This window comes from Paramisgurnus dabryanus, chromosome 19 (assembly GCF_030506205.2).
Source record: "Paramisgurnus dabryanus chromosome 19, PD_genome_1.1, whole genome shotgun sequence".
Lineage (NCBI taxonomy): Eukaryota > Metazoa > Chordata > Actinopteri > Cypriniformes > Cobitidae > Paramisgurnus > Paramisgurnus dabryanus.
Window position 1 is genome coordinate 21,827,430 of NC_133355.1, and position 27,757 is coordinate 21,855,186.

The 27,757-nt window shown below is 36.5% G+C and overlaps 1 protein-coding gene across 5 annotated transcripts in view; it reads right to left on the bottom strand.

Annotated features, from left to right (window-relative positions):
- Nucleotides 1–27,757, bottom strand: part of rims2b (regulating synaptic membrane exocytosis 2b) — a 141,014-nt gene that overhangs the window by 31,417 nt on the left and 81,840 nt on the right. For all 5 annotated transcript variants that reach the window (XM_073812725.1, XM_073812727.1, XM_073812726.1 and 2 more), the window contains exons 9-19: nucleotides 26,979–27,102; nucleotides 26,344–26,390; nucleotides 26,109–26,218; nucleotides 23,240–23,287; nucleotides 19,187–19,317; nucleotides 18,667–18,838; nucleotides 18,260–18,413; nucleotides 17,906–17,932; nucleotides 14,110–14,178; nucleotides 12,886–13,021; nucleotides 9,336–9,422 (exon numbers count right to left, since the gene is read on the bottom strand). In XM_073812725.1, the coding sequence (XP_073668826.1) occupies nucleotides 9,336–9,422; nucleotides 12,886–13,021; nucleotides 14,110–14,178; nucleotides 17,906–17,932; nucleotides 18,260–18,413; nucleotides 18,667–18,838; nucleotides 19,187–19,317; nucleotides 23,240–23,287; nucleotides 26,109–26,218; nucleotides 26,344–26,390; nucleotides 26,979–27,102 (1,105 nt within the window). The remainder of the gene's footprint in view (nucleotides 1–9,335; nucleotides 9,423–12,885; nucleotides 13,022–14,109; nucleotides 14,179–17,905; nucleotides 17,933–18,259; nucleotides 18,414–18,666; nucleotides 18,839–19,186; nucleotides 19,318–23,239; nucleotides 23,288–26,108; nucleotides 26,219–26,343; nucleotides 26,391–26,978; nucleotides 27,103–27,757) is intronic.

Consider the following 27,757-nt stretch of genomic DNA (forward strand, 5'->3'; position numbering starts at 1 on the left):
CATCTTAGGATGTCAAGGTGTGAAACATTCTGTAATTGCATTGAGCATTAAACCACTTTGGCTCCTCATGAGTAGTAGTGGTTCCTGTGAAACGATGTTGGCTTGAGAAATATAAGATAACTAATTGTCAAACAAAACGTACGATAAGTGACTCCAGGTTTCAACACTGACTTCTCAGTGGGTCACCAGTATAAATGCACCAAAACATGAAATATCAAACAAAACATGGCAGGTCAACAATTTATTGAGGAAAACAAATGTTAATAAGAAAAAAATAAACAGGAAAATGTAATCTTCTTTCAAGCTCCTGGAAGCTGCTGTAAAGAATAATGGTTATGGTAAGGAAACAGATTTACTCAACAATTAGCCCCATGACTACGATCTAATCTACTTCTATAATAACCTTACATGACCACACACATTCACAATACCTGAGATCTTCAAAGTACTCATGGTTAGCTGGAAACTCCGGAATATGGTCCTCTCTATGGATGTGCATAAGAGAACATAAAATACTACTAAAATTCGGTCTTTTGGGTATCAGGGGTCTCATTATAGGTGTCATTCATAATAGTTATTATGAATTATATAATGCATATTAATACAAACTGACTAACAAAGTCATTGTGATGCTAGGGCCCTGGGTGGTTTCTATAGGGCACTGCTACAGTAGGTGATTACTAAGGTGTTTTGGGTGGTTGTTATGTGGTTCTTTTACTGGTAAAATGGTGTTTTAGGTAATGACAACCTGAGACTTCTACACTAACCTTTATGTCCTTGGATTGTTTCCTTTTGAAAACTAGTAGTGCTAATGTTTACATTTTGCAGTAAGATTAGTCTAAATTTTATTGGAATTATTTTTGCCATTTTTAAACAGAAATATTACAACATAACTACTTAAAGTCGCAATGAAATTAAAATGAAAAACTATTTATAATTTTTTTAATATTGTGGTATTAATAACAAATCTGTGAGCTTCATTATTTTTAAAAAATTTGTGTGTGCTCATAATCTTTAACCCTTGTGTGGTGTTCGGGTCTGTGGGACCCGTTTTGAATGTTTACTGAAAGAAAAATTATGCAATTAATTGTTGTTTCAACCTCAGATTCATTGGCCTTGGCTCATTTTCGATGAAGAACATAAAAATAAACAACTTTATAATTAATGTACACTGTACACCCCCCTACACATTTATATTACATATGTGGTGTTCGGGTCCACTGGACCCGGGGTTAATAAAAGTGTAAAAATTGAATGTGCTATGTAACTTCACTCTGTTTTTCTCCTACCTGGGACTCCTGTGAGTGCATGAGTGTGTTTGTATATATGTCTGTACATATGTGATGGATGCATGGCAGAGTTTTTTTCTTTCTGCTTTTGCTGTAATGCCGCAAGGATACAACATGTTATATGCCGTGCATGAACATTTGTCTGTACCTACTGTCCCAAACACTTTACCTTCTGTCTAACAGGAACCATTCTACATTTTACCATTATAAAAAATCCATAGTTTTATTGTAGTAAAAGAGTAGTAATCATGGTTATTTGGTATATTGATTACCATCTGTAAAACCATGGGTTTACCACAAAACCTATGGTGTGTGTACCTGCTATTTATCACTTTGTGGGAACCAAATGTCCCACAAAGATGTGTGAGAGAGAGAGAGAGAGAGAGAGAGAGAGAGAGAGAGAGAGAGAGAGAGAGAGAGAGAGAGAGAGAGAGAGAGAGAGAGAGAGAGAGAGAGAGAGTGAATAATAGAGAAAGTAAAATATTATCCATGTATTTTCATCATTCTAAGTTGTGGCCAATAGCAACACATTGTACTTCAATGTGTGTGGACCAGATGGACACAGTATATGTGTATAAAATGCAAGAAATGCATACACAACACAGCTACACATTAAAAATTTGCTTCTTATGTGTTGTGTTGGCTGGCATGAACAGGTTATGTGTTTAGTGTGGATGATGTCTTATGATACGGCATCTGTTCAGTTTGGGGCCTGTGCTGTATAGACTGACACAAATGTGTACAATTTCAAAAAGTTCAAATAATTAAACATCAACAGTGATGAAAAACTTTGTTTCATTTATACTTATTTAAGATAAATATGATTTTCCCCCCAATATCTGGATCAGAATAGAATTTCCTTCTTTTATTTCATATTACCACAAAAACGAATGGCACTTTAGTTTATAAATAGTCCTCTACCAGTGGTAAATGACCAATATTAACCATAAATTCTGTCTATATTACTTGCAATAAGGCTAAAGTTAACATCTGTAAACAATATTACATAAATTTGTATGAATGCATTGGTTTAAGATACTAATAATGCTCTGGGTCCACCAGACCCACAAACATCGTCTAAGTAACAAAAATACGAACACCACACAAGGGTTAATCAAAAAGGCAAATCTCCTCTCCTCCTCTAAACGATCTCTCTTCACTTCCGGTCATAAGTATGGCAGGTGGGCGGGGTCCGGGAGAAGATCGCAGCGATTAGCAATTAGCAACACGACCCAACTTCAAACGATCCAATCAGATCTCGATGGACAAATTCAAATCCAGCCCTGCCTTATTTCATCTCAAAAGCCGTTTCATTCCGATATACGTCACCACGGGGAAAATAAGGCAATCGCTACTTCCGTTTCATGGCGACTTTAACTACCATTTACTCCTGAACAAAAAATGTTTTTTAAAGCTGTTCATTTTATTTAAACAATATATTTTGAGTCAACACTGACATTAATGGGGTTTCTGATACAAACACAGTTGCACCATTTTAAACTGACATAAAATTTTACATTTTATGAGACCTGACCACATATTAGCTTACATTTTACATTCCAAAACTATTTAATGTTAAAGGGGACATTTCACAAAACTTTAAGATGTCAAATAAATCTTTGGTGTCCCCAGAGTACATATTTGTAGTTATAGCTAAAAATACCATAAAGATCATTTATTATACCATTTTGAAGGTGTGAGCAAAAATGTGCCGTTTTTGGGTGTGTCCTTTTAAAGAGTAACTAAACCCTAAACCAACTTTTTTTAGTTAATGATTGATCTGTAAGAATGGGGCTTTATTAGTGCTGTTCATTGATATTAGTTTTTTGACATTTGGATATAAAGAGCCCTATCTTGCACCCAGCGCAATTGACTTTGTCAGTGACGCATGTATCATTCGTATTTTGCACCGGCGCACAGCGGGTTTTTCCCTCCACAAACGCATGTCGGCAAACTGGTGAATGAACTTTCGCTCCCTGGGTGGTTCAGCACAAAAAAAGAGGCGTGTTGCGGCGCAAACCATCCCTGATGCTATTTTGCAATTTTAAAAAAACAATTGCTCCACAGAAAAAAAAAAGTTTAAAGTCAGTGGCGCGTTGTTCATAATGCTATTTTAAGGGTGCATGCTTGACCATAATGTATAGCGTGCACAACGCGCACACACTTGCTTATCTAATCTACACAGATGCAACAGTTATTTTTGCAAATCATAAATTGTTACAATAAAAAATATTAACACATGCGATAAGGGGAATCATAGTGGTGAGCATTGTGGTGATAGTTTTTATTTATTGTGTGGCTGCGTTAAAAAATTCTCATGCAAATAACGATTAAAATATTTTCATAAGTTTGTTGTGTGCTTGTATTAAGTTTATTTTATGTAAATAATAATTAAAATGTTTTCATAAGAAACCGTAATGTATATGAACTTGATTTGTAAGTGTTCTTTGGGGTTGGACCTTGCTTGCGTTTCTTGGGTCCGATTTTTAAAGCCCCCAAATCCTTTCAGCAGTGAGGGTGGACACAGCGATGTCCTCTGCTGGCGTCAGGTCCTGAGGCAGATCCACCTCCCCACGACGTGCCCGATTTATGCTGGCAAGCTTGGGATTCCCCCGTCTCCTGACATCATTTTAGCCCTTAGCGCAACGATGGGGATGCCAGCTGATGAGACTGTGGCTATTTCCTCTAACGCCTGTTTAACCTACGCTGATTTGGGCGGGTTTCTCCCATCCCCATACAAAACAACTTCTCTGTCTTTGACTGCTCTTACAAGAACGTGGGTCTCCTCGGCGGTAAACCGCTCCTGGCGTACGCCTGGTAAATCCGTCATAATAATAGCAACCCGCCATGGAACTTGCGCCCTTGCGTTTAAAGGGAATGTTGGATAGCGTTCTGATTGATTTATTTGACGTTACGCCCAAACCACACCTATGAATAATGAACCTACTTCAGACCAACCCCTTATTGATTTGCGCCCGGCGCAAGAGTTATTTCTCACGCCGGGAAAATAGCAACAGCGCCCAAGATCCGCCCACAAACTCACATGCGCGCTTCGCACTTGCGTTTCAGATTGTTAAAATAGGGCCCATAGTGTTTAAATACTACAATATATGGTGTAAAACCTCTGAGTGCTGCCCTCTTCAGGTTGAACGGTGGCTACTGCAGTTGAATTGTCCTATTGGATGTTGGGTCCAAAAAATATGTCGTGACGTAAGCAGGTTCAAGCTCACCACGCCCTTGTTACGATCTCACCACACACTTGGTACGAGCTTAGTTCGTCCCCTCTGTCTCCGTTGGGATCTGCCCACTTTTCTTGCATTTTTCAAATATTGCCAGTGGGTGGAGTCAGGCTCTGACCAGGGGTTTAGTTACTCTTAAAATGCAAATAAGCTGATGTCTGCTCTAAATGGCAGTGCCGTGGTTGGATAGTGCAGATTAAGGGGTGGTATTATCCCCTTCTGACATCACAAGGGGAGCTAAATTTCAATGAGATATTTTTTCACTCGCATGCAGAGAATGGTTTACCAAAACGAAGTTACTGGGTTGATCCTTTTTAAATTTTTTAGGTTGATAGAAGCACTAGGGACCCAATTAGGGCACTTAAACATGGAAAAAGTCAGATTTTCATGATATGTCCTCTTTAAAGGTAACAACAGGTGAAAGCACAACTATGTCTAATTCGAACTAATTTCTGCTCTGAATGCAATAAGCTATTGGCATAATCAAACAATACCTTTCTGTATCTGTAGAAGGTTCGATTTCTATCCTGGGGCATGACCTACTGAATAAACCGACTTTAATGTTCATGCTATTAGATCTTTAGTGACCTCAGTATGTGATATTCAGCATGTATTTGCTTGAAAAGATGTTGGATATAGACCCAAAACGCCTCAGTAGAAACATAAGTTGAGCTTCGTGGCCAAATGATGATACAGAGAATTTAGTGAATGGTGAGATGCTGTGGGAGTTTAAGGTCTCCAGAGATTCTTACCTGTAGTCCACAGAGGTTCCGTTCATAACATGATTGGGCCCATTGTAATATCTTTAAATAGAGCATGAGGATTGATAGATTGAAATGAAGAAATGAATGTATGACTATTTCTGTAACTACAGAACAGCTGCGCTGCTAAATTCTACACTCCTAAAAATAAAGGTGCTTAAAAGGTTCTTCACAGCTATGTCATAATGTTCCTAATCTTTATAACTTTTTTTACAACAAAGAAATATAAATAATCGTTAGATGTTAAAGATTCTTTATCGAACCATTTAGCCAAAAATGGTTCTTCTATGGCATTGTTAAGCACCTTTTTTTAAGAGTCTGCTATGCACAGTAAATACAATACATATTTTACCTGTCAGGAGATTTAAATGAGTCACTGTATGCAGATATTTGTCTATCCCTCTTTATTCTCCTGAATATAAAATAACACACAATAAGTTCTACTGCACATGCTAACATACTCATTTTACGAAACATCTGTAACAATATGAAAGCCATAAAGGTGTCATTCATTCACAGATATTCTTAGTATAAGTACTGTATATACAATGGTGATAGTGATGTTTGCAAGCAGGTCTGTTTAAATCATTATCACATTAAACACAGCAATATGTGACACTATATAGGACTGCCATACCAACCCATTCTCATGAAGTGCCTATAAAAAGCATGCAGTGTGAAAAGTCGTGCAATACATACATTCCAATTTTATGCCAGTCCTTCCCGTTCGCTTAATACAGTGCATCTTTTTGCGTCATTTTATGTATTGGCTTCTCAATTCTTTTATGTTTTTCTTAAAGAGCACCAATTATCTTATTCACGATTTTTATATATCCTTTGGTGTGTAAGTGTGTATTAGTACATGTTTACGATATGGAAAAGGTACAAACCCCAAAGTAAACGATGACGCGAGTTATCGTCTCCAACGTAAATCTCTTTTCTTGGGCTACAACAAACACACGGATTGTGGGCAACAGTTTACTTCCTGGGATTGGTGATGTAGACAAGTAGGGCTGCAACAATTTATCACGTGTCCCATTAAAAATGCCTCTGAAATCGATACAAACTCATTCAAAATATCTTAATTATCAAGAAAATACCTGAAACAATTTGAAGAACAGTGATATAAATATTCCTATAGACATTTCCTGGAATAGCGTTTGTAATGCTACTTCTTCTGTGGCACAAAGGGAGTTTCTGCACGAGAGCGCCCCCTGGCTTTGGGATGTGCCGGGATTTCACCATAATTCATTAAAATTCATTCATTGAGAAAACGCACATTAGCACGATTAATTGTGGCAGCCCTATAGACAAGACCGACATTATCATAATTCCTCTCGGTACGGACTCAGCCTGTAAATTAACTCCTGTTAGCATTGCATTGTGACCGAATCTTTCAAACATGGTAAGTAGTGATGCCAGAGGTATTCAGGCCAATCACAATGTAAAGATAGATGATTTTTGTACATAAATCAGTGAGTTTTAGGAAGAGAGTGAAATCTGGATACAAAAATGTACGGTATGTTGAAAATAATGTGTTTTTTTAAACATAAATCACGCAAACACATTGTATTATACCAAATACACAAAATATCGTTTTTTTCTAGCATTAAAATAGGTGCACTTTAAGCCATTGTCGCTTGGGTTTGGGGTTAGAATTGGTGTTTGGATGTAATTTTATTTAACAAAAAGTTGTTCTAACCCCAAACCCAAGTGCCAATAGTAAAAAACAGAAATAAGTAAGAAACCAATACATAAAACAACGTGAAAATCATATGCACACAAAATTGGAATTTGGCGTATGTATTACATGACTTTCACACTGCGTGCTATTTATATGCAAATCATGAGAATGGGCTGGCCATACACCAAAGCCATGCCAAAATTTGTGTGACTTCACTAAGCCTATAAAACTGAGTAGATCAAATCCCACATTATATCTAGGAGTTAAGTAGATATATTTCTATGTATGCTTTTACAGTGAACATTTAACTAACACTGTTTGTTTTTTGACAGGCAGTTCTGTCAGAAAGTAAAGTAGTGCTTTAAAAATACAACTTATGAAAGAGCTTGTGCCTAGTCATCAAAATACAAGCCCACCGTTAGTCATCTGCCGTAGCAAGCAGCACTGAAGATGCCATTCATAACACTGCTGTAGAGAAGAATGGGGTGGATCACACACTTACAGCACACACTCATTCCCTGTGGGAAATGGAGATTACTGCCATCTTTAGCCGGCAAAGTCACAATTGAAAAGTTATCATGTACGTTATCCTCTTGAGTGGACTCATAATGGCTTCATATCATTACAATGATTGTACAATGAGTTTTCTCAATAGGCGGAAGAACGCCACAACGCTAGCACTCTATGCTAGTGCGAGTTTCTCACTGCAGGATCAACCAATAATTAAATGTTTGTGCATTTCGTTGAGAAAATTACCCATTTTGTACTGTAAGACGCAATCCTCTCCATTTCCACCCACTGGAAAGCTTTCTAAAATGGATCCTAATCTAAACTTCATAAAACCTTGAGATGAGTCACTTGCTAGTCTAGTCCGAACTACTATCCACGACACAAGAACAGCAGTAGTTTGCTACCATGTAGTTTACTACCTGTCCACACTACTGTAAGAGCCTTCTGAGCATGCACGAGCCATTTTAGTGGAGCGAAGTAACCTGACCGCATCTTCTCGATAGAGAGGGCACATGCTATGATTCAGAAAAGAAGAGAAAGTGAGATTGCAGTTGAGGATGGCAGAGGAAAAAGTGATCATTATACGGGCAATGAGAGGTCAAGGATTATTATCTCTCTTTTTTATGTCTGAGTGGACAGAGGAAAGGCTAAGATTAACCAAAGCGCCAAAGTAAAACTCAAAGTCAAGAGTACTAATTTCAGCATTTAGTAGACGTAACAAAGATGGCTTAAGCTGGACTTATTACTGCCCACACTAACATACAGGTACCACAGACAGCAATACTCTGTATTACTACAAGCAAGAAACGCATTACATAACAAAAATAAAAAAAATATCTTCTATTGAGACAATAACACTTGTTTTGATTTGTTGTACAATTTGTAAAAACCAAAACTGTGTACAGTAAAGAAAATGGTGCAAGGCTTTGCCCACTATTTACAAATCATAACAATAAGCCTTAAACTGTTCCTGTAGCTCAGTTTTGCTTGCTTCTATAAGGTGAAAATCTGCGATCAACTCGATCTGAATCTGAAGCATTCTCTTGAAACACTCATACATAAATGCTCAGATTTTCCATGTTAAAAACACAAACCCTTATTATTAATACACAAGAAATTTAAAGTAGGTGCGTAGTTGCAAATGCTCAAAGTGAGACCTCTCATAATCATGTGCTCTGTGTTGGCAAGCTGTCAATCAACTAGCAGCAGCAAAGTGGGCGGGTCAAAGTGAGGGATGTGATTGGACAGAATGGGAATGGAAGCAGGTTAAGGTATCAGAATACCTGGGGTCCTGGATAGCGGGGTCGATGATTGGTCTGTGTCTGGTTCGAGGAGGGAGGGTAAGATATTGGCTGCAACCACAGGGAGCAAGGGACAGAAACATGGTTTAATGGAATGGAAAGATGATAAGCTCCTGTAGCTCAAGAAGGAGAATCACACACCAGCAACGCCATGGTCATGGGTTTGACCACCAAATAACAAATATACAGTAGTGAGAGATTTGCACTGTACGCCACTTTGGATAAAACCATCAGCAACATAAATAAATTAAAGAATGAAAAATAGAGAGGCAGTAAGACATTTTGTAGGAGAAAAGAACGGAACAATAGAGTGCCAACTGTAAAAAAGGAAATAGAAGGCACACATTTTTGACATCTTCATTTGCAAAATATGCATCTATAAAAAATTATACATATATTACTTCTTTCAGTGAAAACCTTCTAACGTTCTTTGTATCAGAAAAGGTAAATAATAAAACTAAGTACAGAGCTTTTAAGGGCACAATACATGTAAGCACAACTGTGTAAAGATCAGACCCAATGCTGCTTGAGTGTCTTACATGAATACATACCTGTCTGGAGAATATCGGTCCTCAGACAGCCGATGACGGGGGGCGTAGATTGATGGTCCACCTCTCACACCGTGATCTAAACTTCGGCTGGAAAAGAGGAAAACAAGAAGCTTGTTATTTTTACTGTGAATCAAAAGCTTTAGAGGCAGTTGTTATTTAAACTTTTTAATACCATGCCCTTACACTTTAAGAAGAAATGGTAAAAAATGGTGCCTAGCTGTCACTGAGGCAGTACCCTTTAAAATGCACCATTTAGGTACATTTGGTACCAATTTGTACCCCTGAGGTACAAATATAAAGTATTTAGGTGCAAAGAGTACCACCCCAGTGACAGCTAGGGACCATTTTTTTTCTGACAGTGTAGTATTACGCCCCTCACAGATATCACCAGAAGGTGATGGGCAGGGCCAGATGGAATCTGCAGACTTTTTTTAGCTTTTTTTCTGTGAAGAAATCTGCAGAATGATTTTAAATGTTTCAATAAGATATTCGAGAATTTAAGCTGTAAATATTACAAAATTGCATATAAAATAATTACTTTTTAAAGGCAAACAATGAAGTCCCCAAACAGATAAAATTATAGTTTGTATAAAAAATACAAGTATATAAAATTTTAACTAAAATTACATATATTATTATTTATAGTGTTATATAGCACAGGGTTTCCCGCAGCGTATTTCAGTTAAGGCGGGCTGCCTATGCTTGAAAACCCTACCGCCTTAACTAGGTCGTCAAAAAAAAAAAAAAAAAAAACGCTGCACAAAAGCCGTCAAGTGCATCTCGGAAAATAGTGCATACGTGCATCACACCGTGAGCGGGGACGTGCGCCACACATCCAAAATGAGAAAGATGTGGTCCGGACCGTCACTGTCTGGAGGATAACTAGCCAGTTGATAAAACATCTTGGAGAATACCACGAGCGTGCACGCGCAATGAGATAAGACGTGGTCCTTCATGTCTGGAGGATAGCCAGATAAAATGTGTGTCCGTGAGAACTGTAAGTGGTCTTATGTTGGGGTTATTTTTAAGAATGTTATTGTATTAGTCTATAGTTCTTGCAATTTTAAGCAAGTTAGCTGGTGAGTTTGTTGTTTAAGCAACCTGCTAGGGTTTCACGTGCCTGTTGATGAGATATAATTGTTGAGTGCTCTTGCTTACTTTATTTATGTGCATTATTTACATGCTACAGTAGTTAAACTCCTTTAAGATAATGTAATTAATAGTGGGAAATAATAATCATAAATAATCATCGTTCGCCAGAGGTTCTACAACATCTGCTTTAGTTTGTGTTTATTAACCCTTTAGTTTTGACTTCATCACGCAGTTATTCCCGTTAGAGGTAAAACATTTAATTCATTAAAAAATCTAGTATGTGTTCATTTTTTGTCATAGTTTCTTCAAAATAAAGTTTTATTTGAGTGTTTTAAAAAAAAATTTTTATTTATTTATTTTATTAAAATATTTAAATTTTCATCATGACGCATACGCCCTGCCCCTTTGATTGCCACGCCCTTGGGCCCGCCCACACGCCCATCCCTACCACCTTAACTAAAAAAAAAATCTGCGGGAAACCCTGTAGCAGAATAAAAAGCTTGTGTTAATGTTCTCATTATGAATTTACCACATGTACAGATAATTTCAGAATTTTTACAACGCAATGTAAACTTTAAATTAAACATAAGAGCATTTGTCTTGTAAATGGATTTGAAATGATCATGTGCTGAGTGCTGATTGTCGCGTCATTTAGATGACAGAGTCAAGTGAGATCTCCTTAACCCAGCTGTAAGTTTTATTAAGTCTCAAATATCAAATGGTTTGTGCTCTCTATCATTAAAAACGGGCAAAGCAAACAGCACGCGCAGGGTTAATGTACTTTTGTCGTCGGCGGCTCACAAACTCGCGGGATAGGTAATGTATGCGTGCTTGTTGTCAATGACAGTTACTGGTCACAAACACTCAAGCGCGGAGTATGCGTGTTTGTCAATGACGGACATTAACAGAAGAGTTTTCCGCAGAAATCTGCGGGTGCGGATTCCATCTGGGCCGGGTGATGGTCTGAACACAACAAACATATTTCTGTGGCTGAAGCAAATTCTGTAAACCACACTCTCAGAAAAAATACGAAAGTTGTCACTTTTAACCTCTTGAAAAGCACCCCCATTCTGGCCCGAAACCATGAAAATACCTACTTTCACTAAAAGGGCTGTTTTTACTAAACCATTTATAGTATAAGCATAACTGTGGTATCATTAGATAGAAGACACTTTGAGCTTCGTTTTCCATGTTTCAAAATTATTTTAAGATAAAAAAAAAAGTTAGAGAGGCTGAAGTACATTGTAATAAAGTTTTTTTGGCATAACATCTTTTTTAACACTAAAAATCTTAATGATAAATATATGTGTGAAACCTAGAAATGCAATGAGGCCAAAGCCACAAGTCTAAAGAAGTTATATTTCACGTTTGAAGTCAATAGACCCAAAAATGAGGTTCTTGCAAGAGTTTTTGTAAGACTAGTGCCTTTTCTAAGTGCCAGTCAGCCACAAAATAAAAGTCTTTTGTTTACATGCACACACGTTCGTTCTTTTTATTGTTTATCCTTATATAAGCGTATAAAATGCCGTATCCACACCAGGAAATAAAGCTTCACACAAAGATCGTTGAATTCGTGTTCTAATTGGCTACACGTTCTGTCTATCAATATTTTCCATGAAGTCATTGGAGGAACGCGCGAGTCAGATGACGTCACGATATTTGACAGCGCTGTTTGGATATTATGTATTATACTCCCGCCTACTTGTACAATCAAGTTTGAGCGCTGGTTTTGAACGCAAGTGTAATCTCATATACAAGTGTTATGATGTAAATGGTCCTCAGATTGTATATTATAATCTATTTCAAGACGTGCATCTGAAATCTGATGTAAACAATGGAAAATATATCCATATTTCACGGATTATACGCATTTGTGGACAAAAATTGTCATTGGATGTACTTTGTTGGAGAGTTTTTATGGGTTATTCACACATCTGAAACAGACTGGATTCGATTCGCGTTCCTTATACCAGCACAAAGGTAAGGAGTCAGTTTATATTATGCATGTTGTTATCTGGACTTCTGTAATAAAATACTATATTTATGATACTAGAGCAATTTAATCTCAAAACGGACACCATACACTGATGCTAAACTCTTAGACCTTTTTAACGATGTATAGTAGTGTTATTATTATTGTTGTTTGTACACAGTAGGCTATATATATATATATATTGTTAGCAGCATTAAAAAAAAACTGACGTCTTTCCGTCTGCGAGCTAGTGCGCGTCGAGAGGTAAAAAGGTCCTAATATTTACCATTTTGGTGCAGATGTGTACCTTTGAGATACCAGTATGTACCTCTAAGGTACCAATGTGTACCTCAGAGGTACCAATGCACCGTTTAGGTACGAAAGCGTACTTTTTGAAAAAGTACCGCACCAGTGACAACTTTTGTACCTTCTTTTACTTTTTTTTAGAAAAACTACTAATAAAAATAATTTTTTTGTGCAGGTTACCTCTGTGGTGGAGGAACGCTGGGGGACCGTGAACGTGTGCGAATAATGTCAGATCGTGAACAGTGATTGGACGACATAACCTGCTCAGGAACAGACAGCGTTGAGCTCTGGAAATCCCTGCCATTATGTCGGTAATCTAAGGGAAAACATGGCAACACACATGTTAAACACACAATATTTACTGAAATAAATGATTTTTGTTTCCACAAAGAAAACAGTTGTGCTTGCAAAGCAATATATTTTAAGCTTAGGTGCATGCTGTTTATTTTCAACTACAAAATTTTAAAAAAGCAGTGCATATAGGCATTTATAGATGCAAGGAAGACAAAACTCAAATCAGTATGTAATTATGCCAATGAATTTAGTGATTATTAATGTTGAATCCTCCAAGTACATTTTCAACTTTAATTCTGTTTAAATTGAGATTATCAGGCCTGTTCAGGCTTTTTTACTATACAGAAAGTTTAAACTTAAGGGTAGTGTAGTTAAACCCAACCAAAATGTTTATCAATAAATACATAAACCCCAAAAATATTTTGTTACATCATTGTGAAATGACATTGAATGTTGAGTTGCCTGTCCGGAGGGAAAGTGTTCACAGTAATCTTCTCCCTGACAATATCCTTTAATTTGATTTGTTGATCAGCATGAGAGAACGTACACAAAATGAAGACAGCTCGTGCCCGCTAGAACAGCAGAGATCGTTCCAGAAAAAAACTCCCTTCTGGCTTTTAAAAATGCTCTACTGGGTCATTTAGTAGACAAAAGTTTTAGACGGAAAATTTGTAGACAAAAATAAAGTTTGACTACATAAGCAGACATCTTTATGAAACAAAAATTGTTTTTTAAAAGGATAAGTTAAGCCAGTTGGTTAAGAAAAAGTAGTTATCAGGTGTAAATCGTATGTTCACCAGGTATTCAGTGACTGAAAAAAATGTGCAGAGATGGCTACTTTAAAACTAAATATCAGTTTGGATTTGATTATCTTTTTTTATTCATTAATTAATTCTATATTTTTATGACTTAGTTTTGATGACCTTGCATTATTCTAAAATGTGAAAGATAGTAACAAAATATTATTGATAGGTCCAAATCAACTTATTTGCTAGAAATACCTCTATTCATCAGTCTGTGACATATTTGAAAAAAAGGCTTACAATAAAAACGTTTTAGCAGTTTTCTAAGCACAGTGTTTATGCTAACACATGGAAGACTGAGCTGTACCTGAGATAACACCGATCCCGTCTTCACAGTCATAATCAGAGAACTCGCTGTCACTGATTCTCTGAGACCCTGAGACAGAAAGAGAGAGAAAGAGAGAGAGAGAGAAAGAACGAGAGAGAGAGAGAGAGAGAGAGAGAGAGAGAGAGAGAGAGAGAGAGAGAGAGAGAGAGAGAGAGAGAGAGAGAGAGAGAGAGAGAGAGACCATATCAGTTTTTTATAGACACACACACAAACCAGACTGTATATAATCATAGCCGAGTATTATGCTGCGTACAAACCAAACGCAAAACGTATATTTGCATCATGTTTCTCACTCAATATTACTCTCTGAATTTAATGTTGAGTCAAGCACAAGCACAACTTGCGCGAAAGACTTGTTTGAGGCCAATAGCACGTGTTTGCAACATTCACATCACCCCGCACAAATTCGTGTCTATTGGCATCTTTGCATTGACTTTGTATTTAATCAACCCCCGCAAATCGTTGATTTCACATTTGGTGTGTATGCCCCATTACTGGTGAACCGGTGTTGGCATTTTGGTGATACAATGCCTGATTTTGTGGTGAAGATATAATGGCTGATATTGTACTAATTTTTAGACAAATGTTTATAAATATACGGTATACATCATATTGTCTGTAAATTTTCCAAGGATTTCATTAAACTTTTACTTGCTAATTACTATTTGTGTGCATGGTTACGCATTACATTTAATATGTTCTAATGTTTTAGTAAAATAGTATATTAGTATATTTTACTGTTTGTTACCATGTATTGCAATGAATACAAATCTTTTTTTTAAATCATGTTTTTCCAGTGCTCATTATGTTATTTTATTGTTTCATTTTTTATATTAATTATGGAAATGCTACATTAATACATATCACCAAGCTTAAATTTACAGTAGAAATTAGGTTTTTAAAGCTGCAATCCATAACTTTTTTTAGCAAAAATCTGTTATAAATCAAGTTATTGAAAAACCAAGTTACTGAGCCTGATTCACAATGTTAACCAGATTTTGTGGTCAAAATCAGCTGCTTTTAATACACATTCTGCATATACAGTAAGTGCGTATAGTAAGAAAAGAGATGCAGGCATGAGATTGGCCAAAAAAGACAAAAAAGAAGTAAGAAACCCAACCCCACTGCATGGGCAAAAATTAAATGCACACAATAACACATATACACAAAAAATACAAACAATTGTAATTATTTAATTCTGATTTTTAATTTAGATTATAATTTTCAAATGTAAGTATATTACTAGTAACCGAAACAATATACGATAATACATAATAGGCTTAATTTTGTATGTATATCTTCTGTCAAGCGCAGAGAAATTCTGTGTTTGCAGGAATTTTGAAACATACGTCTCTGTACGTGGGCTTTTGAGTTTGTGTCCGTTTGAGAAAAAGCTCACTTTAGCATCTTTGTCACTCAAATAAAATGTCTCAAATGGTGTAATTGTTAACATTTGCAAGACTTATAAACACATGCAAATGATAAACTTTCTACATAAATAGTTATTTTTGATTTATGCTTATTTGAGCGATTATTATTGAAGCGATTAATTTCATGTTTGCGTGATTTTTCTGCTTTCCCACCAAAAAAAAATTTCTTCTGTCTATATGTCACCATTAACCAATTTGTATTAACAATATGCAATATTTTGCAATTGTAACATATTTACATTTATGTACAGTAGGCTAGTAGTGCAATATGACTTACAAGCGAGGTGTAGCCTATGTCCATCATTTGTTCGATTGGATCACAAGTGGACAACGTTAATGCCAGGTGTAAACGGTGTTCAAAACATTTTGAGCTCGTCCACTTTCGACCACTTACAACCACATTCAGAGGTAGTCGAAACCACTTTTGATCGGATTGCTTTTGTAGTGTAAACGCACATGTGGTTGATTGTGTTCGAACAACCACATGCGACCGCCTTCTCTCCGCCCATCTATCTAATCTGAGGTACTGAGCACAATGTTTTACGTCTTTTCAGACTTCTGCCGCAAACACGCGGTGAAAAGCGCTATTTTTAGCCTTTCATTGATAAAACTAAAGCGGCTGAACTCCGCGGTTTCATTTTGCAAGCGTGTGAAAGTTGCTTAATCCTATTTCATCAATTGCGCTGAAATATCAGAGAAAGCTCTAACATATTCATGTACAAAACACTGTGCAGCATGTTTACTTACAAGACAAGCAGTGGACGACATAATATTAGTTCTCGTCCGTATAAACTCATAATAACTTAAATGACAGCGGAGAGACTTGCCCACCGTCTCGACAGACCGGCCCCTCACATTTAGGACAGAAGCGGTCGAAAGTGGACAAAAGAGATGGATTGAAATACCAGGTGTAAACGTAATGTGTCTCTCGTCCACTTGTGATCCGATCGATGAAAACACATCTTAATACCAAGTGTAAACAGCCCAAATAATAAACATGTTTTGACAAAAATGTCGAGTTTTTATCTCGTTTTGCAACGAAACTCTTCATACAGCATGTTGTTTTAATAAATTTCATTGACGACTTAGATTACTAGAGTGATAAGGTTTTACAGCGTCTTATACTCGACTGATGACCAGGGCCAGACGAAATCAGCAGACTTTTTTTGCTTTTTCTCTTAATTTTTTTGGAAAAATCTGGGGAATTCTGCGGATCACAGGCATTAAATCCGCGAAATTCCGCTGAAAATGCGAGCGCGAATTCCGTTTGGCCCTGCTGATGTCCCAAATGTTGTCGCTCTGTGCATCCTCAACAAGCATGTGTATGCCGAAGAACACAAAAAAGGCAGATGACATCAAAATAGCGAGAAAACGATTCGAAATTCGATTTCTTGACTCACTCTCGTGGTACTTGGATGTCACCTGCCTGTCGTTTCTTGCGGTGCCGCATGAAGTCGAACAAACCTAATGTCAGGGATACATGTTTATGATGGCGAAGCGGGCATCTACAAACAATGCGCTCATATCCCCTCACAAAAATAAAACTCATCGGATTTACATGATTTACATGATTAAAAGTCATCCAACCGGGTTCAGAAAATAGGCAAGTCCGTTTTTATATGAAAAAATCACATCAGTGAGATGGCAAAAGATATGCAAAAGTTACAGACTGCAGCTTTAACTAAAAAAGGCAATTGAGACAAAGTTCTTATTGCGTAAAAACAAATTATTACATTGTACCGACTTTTTGTGTAAATAATACTTCCAACCCTAAACAAACCTCTAAACTTGCAAAAAGCCTGAACAACAAATATGTACATGAATACATCATATCAAATGCCTTTTTGTTTGCAGGTGACTACATACTGAATACTACAGCATCTGTTTACAGTATAAAAGTTGACTCCTCATCCTCAAAAGTTGGTAATACAGTAGACCCTAATTATTATGTTATGCAAATACAATGAATTTTAAAAAGCTTAGAAACTTTTCTAAGGCTTATCTTGGTTGGGTCACAAAGCAAAATCAAAAAACATGAAGAGTTGTGAAAGACTGAGGAAAAGCGTTAGCGGTCCACAACAGATCTACTCAGGAACAGTAACAAAACTGAACTGGTCTGAACTGTCCATGGGAGATCAGGTCTGAAGGAAAGACAGGCTGAAATGTAAGGATGTGTATCAGGAAATAGCAGCAATGGACATTAAAGAACTCCATGCAAGCTGTGTGGAAGAGTTTCTGTGTTTTGAAGGTGTTTGTGGAGATAGAGGGTGCAGGGCACATATCTCTGGAGTCATACAATAACCAATCACATGCTAGCTGGGGCAAGCAAGCTCAAGTTACTGTACCTGAGTTGTAATAATACGGCCCCTTGTCTGGACACGTGTCAATGGATTGACAGAGAGTAACAGTTTGGTTTTAAGGAAACAAAAAATGAAAACAGGAAACATATCAACAAAACATACGGACACATAACTGTGCAAATAATAAAAAGTACTGCAATGAGCTGCCCACCTACGTCACAATTTAGGCTTTACATATATATTTAAAACTTAATGGCTGGTCCTAAATATATATGCTGCATTAAAAGATAACTAAGGAGGCATCACGTTTATTATTCGCCAATGAGGTAATTCCATAATAAAATAGGTAGACTTATTTCTATGTTTGCTTTTATTTGAAAAGCAGGTGCATGTACGTACTTTGTAACCTGCGTGTTGGGCTTTCTCCGTGTAGAAGGCGTCTCTGCATGTAAGGGGATGGGTTGGGCAGCGGCATAGAAGACAGGTCGTGTGTTTGTAGCTTATACCAGTGAGGCTGATCATCTAACAGGGCCGTCTCCAGCTCTATCAGAATCTAAACACACATAGCATATTTACACCTAAAAAATTATATTTTTATAAATGCAATATGCAATAACAATGATGCATGAATCTGCATGATGCCTATGTCATAATTCTCGCAAGCCTTCATACTTCATGACATCGTCAGCACAAACATCTGAAGGTTGAAGTTCATGTCATACACAACAGCCTGTTCACATTTTGTTGTGAGATTTCTATCTACATGATGTTATTAAAGACCTGGATCTCATCTGTTCCTCTCTCACCTCTCCGAGGAACTCGCTCTCCTCCTCTCGCACCCTGGCCTGGTCCCATAGCGTGATCTCCAGCATACGCTCTCTAAACTCTCGTCTGTGTACTGGGGAGTACATAAACGTCTGGTTCCACTTTGGCTCGAGGGATTTCTTCACTGTTTTTGTCCTTCTCTTGCTTTTGTCGCTGAGAAGAGTGTAAAACATAATATGTAGGACATGTTTTCAACAATATGGTAAGGACAGTTGCAGTTTACTCTCAGTAAAAAAAGTTGTCTTTGACGAAGTATACTTTGGTACCTAAAACAAACATATTCGTACATCTGGTACCTTAGAGATGCATAATGCATAATCTGTACCTAAATGACAAAAAGGTTTAACTTTTGTACCTTTTTTCTGAAAGTGTGGTTTCTGCTTAATTTTTATGAGAATATAATGGTCCTGGGTTTCATGAGATAGATTGACCCAACATTTTATTTGATGCTCCTCAAAAACTAGAATCTATTAACATGTTTGACCCATGGCATGCTTGTACCTTCTGTCAGGGAGGAAGTAGATTTTTACATAGGGGTTCCTAGGCCGCCCATCTTCCCGTGCAGGCAGGTCTTTGGCTCCCAGGATTGTAACAATGAGTTGATGTCCCACTTTATCGTACCACAGTTTTACCTGCATGGATAGACAGACTCTGTTAGGAAGTTTGCAGGAGGATCTCACTCCAGAGAAACAGAGACAGACCTGCAGAAGCCTCTGATGCACTGCTGGGAGCATTGCATGCTTGGCAGAACTTTACCAGAGCGCACACAGTACAGCAGACACAAACTAAAACAAGACCTCTCACTATCTAAGCCTGAGATGACATCTGCTAAACTCTAAATTTAAAAACAAATAATAGACAATTTTAACTACATTGTCTGAAAAAATGCTCCCAAGCTGTCAGTGGGGCAGTATACTTTAAAAAGGTCCTAATATGTTTTATTCAGGTATAGATATGAATAGATTGTGTATACCAATACGCACATTTGAGGTACTAATATGCAGTCTTGGTACCAATATATATACCTCGTAAGTCCGAATATGAACTCTTACGGTGCAAATATGTACTTCTTAAAAGTGGCAGGCAGCTAGGGACCATTTTTTGACAATTTTTCTCTAAGCTTTAAATCACTTAGTTTGCTATAACAATGTTGGATGATTTGTTGAAGCACCAATGTTAAAGGAATATTGTAAGGTAGATATAACTTAATGTTTATGGGCAGAATTTGTGACCTGCTGTCAGGTTTTGACAATTATAAAAAGTATTATTTTGACACTCAGTTTTTGAAAACAAACAAAGACTACGTTTACACAAATGCACTTAAAATGAAAGTCTACTGGACAAGGCATTGTAACATAACAAAACTTAAAAATACATTCGAAAGTATAGTCACAAGACTTAAACATGTTAATATAGGCATTGTTAATGAATAATGACCAGAGGAGCCCTATTTATGATATGCCCATATTACATTTCATTACATTTAAGTCGTATCTTTTCTCATTGGCTTTTAAATGTTTATTTCTCCTGTCTGCTTTCTTATGTTATTGTACAGCACTTTGGTCCACTCCAGTGGTTTTAAAATGTGCTATGTAAATAAAATTTGATTGATTGATTTGATTTCCTTGTAAACTGTAGACGCATGCCTTGTTTAAATTGATACTTGTCATAAATATAACATTAATTGACGAAATGCCCAATAGTCTCAGTAAAATTTAGATACCAATTTAGTAGATTACAAATTAGCAATAATACCTTGTATTTTATTCTACGTTTAATAATTTTCCAGTTGTTTGTGTTTTCTGTGTAAAGCAGCTTTGAAACTTTGAAACAATGCAATATTGTAAAAAGCACTATATTAATAAATTTGAATTGAATTAAAATGAATCGAAAAATACAAAGTCAATCGAATAATGCTTAAAAAGTCTACGAACTTCTAAAAATGAAACAAGTGAAACTTAAGCGACAGCCACAAGGAATACAATGATTAAAAAAAGGATGAGCAATCATCATTGATTTGTCAAAAAAGCTACTATCTAGTAAAAGCCGACCTCAACATTAAAGACACGTTAAAACATTAAAAAGTAAAACCAAACAAATTTTACTCAATGGGAGACATATGTGTGGTTGAACACTAAAAGTGAAAGGGATTTGATGTAACAATCTATAAATTATTGCTGACATACTGTAGCTGACCTTGCTGACAGGAAATTACATCTAAATGCATGTACTGTATGGGAGATTTAGAAAACATTACAAAAACATTTTGCTACACTGTAAAAAATCCTAGTTGCACTTAAATTTTCATGTTTAATCAACTTGAATTTACTAATAATTTCAAATTTCTTGACTAGTAAGGGTTTGCTATAAATTATAAAAAATGTGTTTAAAAAAACTTAAGCCAATTCAACTTTATTTTTAAAATTTATAACAACAACTCACTAAACTGTAAAAAGTAAAAGTTGGATTAACTTAACCTAAAAAAAATATTTTTTTCAACTTATATTTTCTTACTTTAAGTGGAACTTTTAAGTTGAATAAGCTTAATTTTTTAAGTGTTTCCGATTGACAATTTCTTTAAATAGATCAAACTTTTACCCTTTACCGTGTAGTCAAGAAAGTTGAAATGAATTGTAAATTCAAGTTGATTAAACAAAAAAATTTAAGTGCAAACAAAGAATTGTTTACAGTGTTGTGAGTAAAAGAATTTATGTTCAATAATACAAATGCTGTATGATTGTCCAGTAGATGTACATTGTAAGTGCATTACTCTATGATGGAGCCCATTTTTTACCAGCTGCCCGTGTCCTGTGATTCTTGGCTGTGGATCATTCCACCCATCATTGACTGGCCAGGGTATAGGGGTGTGTCCACTGTGAGTCTCACCCAATAAGATGACTTAGCCTTATAGACTTTTTATGTGAAACTAACAGACACTTTCAAAGCCCAACAATCCAAATCAAATAAGAACACACAAAAGAACAGACTAAGTAAAATAAAACAAAATCTAAGTAAATTGCTCTATTTGATCATTTCACTTTAAATCAAATCAGATATTAAAATAGCTTTGAAAGTCTCAGTTGCAGATATCTGAACAAGAAAAACTAAATCTGACAAATGAAACACTTATGCAAAGTATTCCACCCACCGCAAAAAAAGGAAGGGACAACAACAAGAGGTACCAAACATCACCAGGACAAACTTAATAAAATGACTAAATCAATAAAAATCTGTGATTTTTAAATGAATATTTATTGATTTCCTTACCATTTCATTATTTTATAGATTTAATTTCAATAATCAGTGATATATATTCTTTGACGTCAAAGCAGTTGCCCTTCCTTTCTAGCACATCACAAGAGCTACGGTAAACACGCATCTATACTGTACCTTTAGAGAGTACTTGCTATTCTAAAAATAGTCCAGTACTAATTCATGCAGCAAAGCAAAAGAAAGTGCTCTATACAGACTGAAGCAATCCAGATAGCTTCCAGTCTTAAAACAGCAGAAGGGGTAGAGGCTTTGGCACAAACAAATTGTACCATTATTTATGATCAAGGTCAACGTCCTATTAGATTAAGAAAATCATGTTTGTACACAACACAAACATTAACACATATAATTATTTAAAGAAATCAGCTATGATCTGTTATGGCTTCAGGTTGTAATCAGGTTGTGAGTTGGTTTGTCTAGTGTCTGCTGTCAGGTATCATATAAGGGGATTTCTTAAGATATGTATTCAGCTTATCATACATGAGTTAACTCCACACTACATCAAAAAAAGTTACTGTTGTGATGAAATGAAACAAATCAACCAGACCACATCAGGAAAACCAACCCACAAAATGATGTAATGTATCAAACAACGTTCATTGGTACAATTTGTTTATACATTGATAAAGTTTAAAGATATGCTCTTCATTGGAAAATGCAATATTATCTTGAAAAAGGTGCCAGTAAACAAACTTTAGCCTTCCATTGCATCACAGAAAATAATATTTGATAATACTGATACATCCACACCAATACTGAATTCTAAATGGCATAAAAGTGATTTTTAGAGATTTTGTAGTTCAAACGTTAATCCAGCAAAACACAGACAATGATAATGGATGGCAATTATAAATCTGATATCATAAAATACAAATATAATGTTCTGTGATACCCGATAAAAAAGCCCAAAAATGAAATGCTTTTAATTTAAAGAGACTTATATGTTATAAAGTTCAATCAAATGTGCTAATTTGACAACATGCTAACATTTACTGTCTCTATTTAAAGCAGGTATGTAATTCATGCAGCATATGTCAGGCTTCTGCAAGATGGTGTTTAAAATATTAAGCAAAATTCATACTCGGTATTGTGGATGCAATTTTAATTGCAAGAGCAATACGTTTTGGGAAAAGATTCAAACCAAACAAATAAGGAGGGGCCTTGGAATGCTGCCGATTTCCTGCAGTGCATTTTCCAAATAACTTAATGGAGTGAAAAAGACTGCCAGAAATAAAAGACTGAGCGAAGAAAAAGACAGACAGAGAAGTCTGACGATGTTACCTGAACCCTAGGGACAAAAGGCGTGGTTCTTCTACTAAGGCATGGGCTCTGGATAAGCAAAATTAACAAAGGAAACAAAAGCAATAAAACTAAACCAAAACTGCACAGAGGCACTTAAATCAACACAATCCAACTGAGAAGAGATTTAGCCTAACTTATCATCTTCAGCATTACAAGAACATCTATCATGAAACATTCATAGCTGAGTCATAAAATATCCAGGGCAATATGGACACTTTATTTTATATATATACACATACAGTAGCTATATAGGTATTGTAATGGCACTAAATCTAGATTTAGTGCCAATACAGACACTGTATCATTTGGTATCGATACTGTTTTTAACGCAACAATGCATTATGCATGCATGAACAACAAAACAAATTTGATGCGTCACAAAAATATGGCATTGATATGGCATAAACTATAAATTGTATAATTGGAAAGGATGATACCTAGCTTATTTGAAAAACACATCCAGTAAATGGCAGATAATGTACAACAGATAGCATTCATTGTTTGCACATTTACATAAAAGTATAACAGCTTTAACAACTGTTTTAGTAATACCATACATGCAATAACCAGCCTGCATGTCTGTGTGGTCCTGTACTGCATTTTAGGATAAATCTCCCTCATTAAAAAAAAAGTTTACAACCGCCCAAACAACAAAAGTGACAACACAAAAACTCCATTCAGACAGAAAAACAGATACATTCCAGTGCTAAACAGACAAAGACACATATCAGTCAGCTTATTAACCAAAAGCGATTTCACAATCGGTTACCAACTCTTTGTTAATGCCTTAAAATCAACATGAAAAAACATTCACAAACCCCTTTTTTCTTTCAATAATATGACATATTTTGGAAAGAAAGAGTACAGTACCTGTTTGCCGTAACATTTGGAGTTAAATTAACTTAAAAATATTAGTTGACAACATTGTGTATCTTTTTTTTTAGTTAACTTATATTTTTAAGTTGAATTATCAAATTTTTTAAGGCAACCAGGTAACTTACTTTATTAGGTTGAACTAACACATTTTTTTTTTTTTTACTTTTTTACAGTGTAACAAAATAAATGTAGGATAAGATTGTATTAGAGATTTAAAAAAATATAAGGGCACAGTGATATAACCCAAAAGTATAAATTTTGATGACAAATTATGAACACAACATTTTATTCGTATTACTTAGTTTAAGAAGAAAGTAATCAATGTCAAATTTGATTTCATGTTGAATTTAAGCATATTGTATCCTAGGGTTTAATTGAAACTTACCTGGCAGATGTCTCAGGCCCATAGTTTAAGGGTACTGATGCAAAAAGTATTTAATATTCATACACTGCCCCTAAATTTTATACTGCAAGTAGGATTAAGGTTGGTTGTTTAAGTAAATATAACTTAACCTAACATTATTCAAAAGTGCTGTGTCAAAGCTGACCGGCTGCCAAGTCCCTGTCAAGGGAACAAGCTTGAAAACTAATAATACATTTTCTTTTAAGGTTTTTTTTTTAGAGTTCACGACTGCAATCGAGTCTGTCACATCTGTCTGAAATGCTGAACACAAGGTACGTGTAATCCTATCAAAATTAGGAGGTTTAATTTAGGCCTTGTTTTAAAAGTTCTTACAGCATCTTATCTGTCATCACAGAGCAGAAAGATCTTAGTCATGGTTAGGGCTGGGACAACGCGTCGACGTAATCGACGACGTCGACGCAAAAAATACGTCGACGCAAAATATGCGCGTCGATTCGTCAGACCCAAAAAGACGGCGCCGTTGAGTAGTAGCAACGCGAGTGGCTCCAGTCCACGCCGGCTTCACAGCAAGTGTGAGCAGTGCGTAAGCGGCGCATGTTTTTTCAGCGCCCATGTTAACAAGCATGCACCTTGCTGCATGAGGAGCGCGAGCTCGCGGCTCTGTAGCAACAGTGCTGCAATCGTTTCTGCGTGGGTTCTGCTGCGCTGCTCAAGCTCATTTAAAGTGAAAGTGCTTTGTTTATGGTTTAAATGCTCGTGGATTGACGCGAAAGAGTGTCATTTTACCATAAAATCATGAATGTGATGCCAAGTGTGTTTTAAACAGAGCAATTTAACAAAAAGCAATGAAATATGTAAAAACACACTGTTGCCAGAAGACTGCGTTTTCATTCACTCTCTGTACAGCAGTAAATGAGTCCTCATCTATCTTAATAAACTTAAGAGAAAGAGATTTAATAATGTATGTGCTTCTTAAGTTTAATTGTGTTTATATCTGTCATTACATGGGCTAGAACAGCACGAAAACAATGTGGATTAAACAAATCAAGTTATAAAAATTACACTGTGTGACCATCAAAAGGCACATTGAAGGGGTTTTGCTCATAAATGCATGCAAAATAAAGTCATTTGAACTTGAGATTTTTATACTGTTGCTAAACAGCACAGAATGAGCTGCAAACGCTTTATGAAATGCTTCCTCTGACTAAGAATGCATTATTTTGCACTTGTATCTTTTTTTTTATTTTGAAATTTCAAGAGCAATCAACATATATTGAAATGTTTACATTCAGATATGTAAATCAACATGTATAAATTGCTATTAGTTAATTAATGGGGAGATAATCGATAATCGAATCGAATCGAAGTCGAATCGGACTGATAAAATGAATCGTTAGATTAATCGATGCATCGAAAAAAGAATCGCTAGATTAATCGTTTAAAAAATAATCGTTTATCCCAGCCCTAGTCATGGTACTACTTCTTAACACTACTTCTGTACTATGTAGTACATGCTACTTTTTAAATCTTTAGATAACCAGCCAGGAAAAAGCAACAGAAGTGAAAAGATCTGTCAAACGTGCATCAAAAGACATTGTGAGTACTTACTGAGAGCTGTCCGGACAGATACTGAGGGGTGTCCCGGAGCATGCCAGGACTCATGGGGGACGTAACGGAGATAGAAGGGCCCATTTTCTGGGATTCAAAGGAACTTGAACCTTAAATAGAGGAAAATATGTAAAACGTGGATTAGAGCACTGAATTGAATCTTCCCGCTTTCTTTCCAATATGTACACACATTGATGAGTTTTGTGTGTGGGGAGTTCGAAATGACAAAACTCACTTGATTCAAGTTGTCCATGTGTGCTCTCGGGTATTCTAGGGACATCTCTACATAAAAAGAGTAATTCAAAATATCAGTAAGAATTGATGTAACGCTGTCTGTGAAATCCAGCCTAATAATCTAATTATGAGATTAGAATCAAAGTTTGATTTCACACTGATTTCAATCTTTGACATAACCTTACCCAGTCGATATTAAAGATATCAAGGTTATTTAATGCAATGTTTTTGAAGTTTAAATGTAATGACTATTAGCGAGGTAACATTATATGGTGGGGTAGGTTCCGCCCCCCCCTGTGATTTCCACCTATGCCCAGCTCTATGGTAAATACTGCTTATACTGCTGCTAGACCCTTCACATGTCTTACCTGCCATGCCGGCATTTAAATAATTTCTAAGCATGTCAAGCCATCCCCCTTAAGCAGGATGCAAGGTGTTTTTACCAGAAAAAAGCCTGTATTGAGTGGGCATGTTTAATTCTGTTGCGTACGCGAGTCTGGGCACATTTATCCGTTCAGCTCTCACCGGCCATCCTTCTTCATAAAACAACATTGTCAGGCACAATGAGCTTTGTGTCCCCAAAGTGGCATGTTGAGTATAGTGCAGAATAATGATCCATCACCCGCTTCAACTCACCCAGTCGGCCGTGAGACCACCAGCTCCACCTGAGGCTCCGGCTTGGACTCTAGAATAATATTGTAAACTTCCTTGAATGTGGCTCCTTGCAAAACCCTGCCGTTCCACTCCAGAACCTGATCACCTGCGGACGGACATAAAACAAGACATCTACAGCTCTGAATGTTTACGCTGCATGTTTATTTCTGTCCTGTCCAATATTCAAAACACAAAACAGCAGGATGCTTATCTAGCACTAATGCAGCACTAATAAAGACAATGCATTACTTATGCAACTATTTTCTGTTTAGGTCACCTTTCTTGCAAAGTAAAAGGGAATGATGGAAAAGGTAGTTTAGTTAAGTATAAACCATGTCTGCTCATAAACCGAATGAATAAAGTAATTAGTCTGACAAGCTTAACTCAGGGTTCCCACACCTTAGTTAACCTCAAATTTAATGACCTTTCAAGGACTTTCCAGGTCCAATACCCACAAATTCAAGGACTAAATCTGGGGATACATTTCAAGTGAGAGCAAGGTTACATCGTGCTACCTTTTAAGATACATTGTTACAGTTCCCTTTCGAGGGAACTAGCGCTGCGTCACTGCGGTGAAACTTTGGGGACGCTTCCAGGGGTAAGTGTGTCTGAATGTGTATATCAAATTCAACCAAGGGTGAGGCTTAACGACAAAGACAGGGTGATGCGGGAGCCAGGAAGTATATCGCTATCTGAAATATTGCCGAAGATGGCGTTACAGGGACGCAGGAAGTATGGCAAGGGAGACGCAGCGTCTCGTT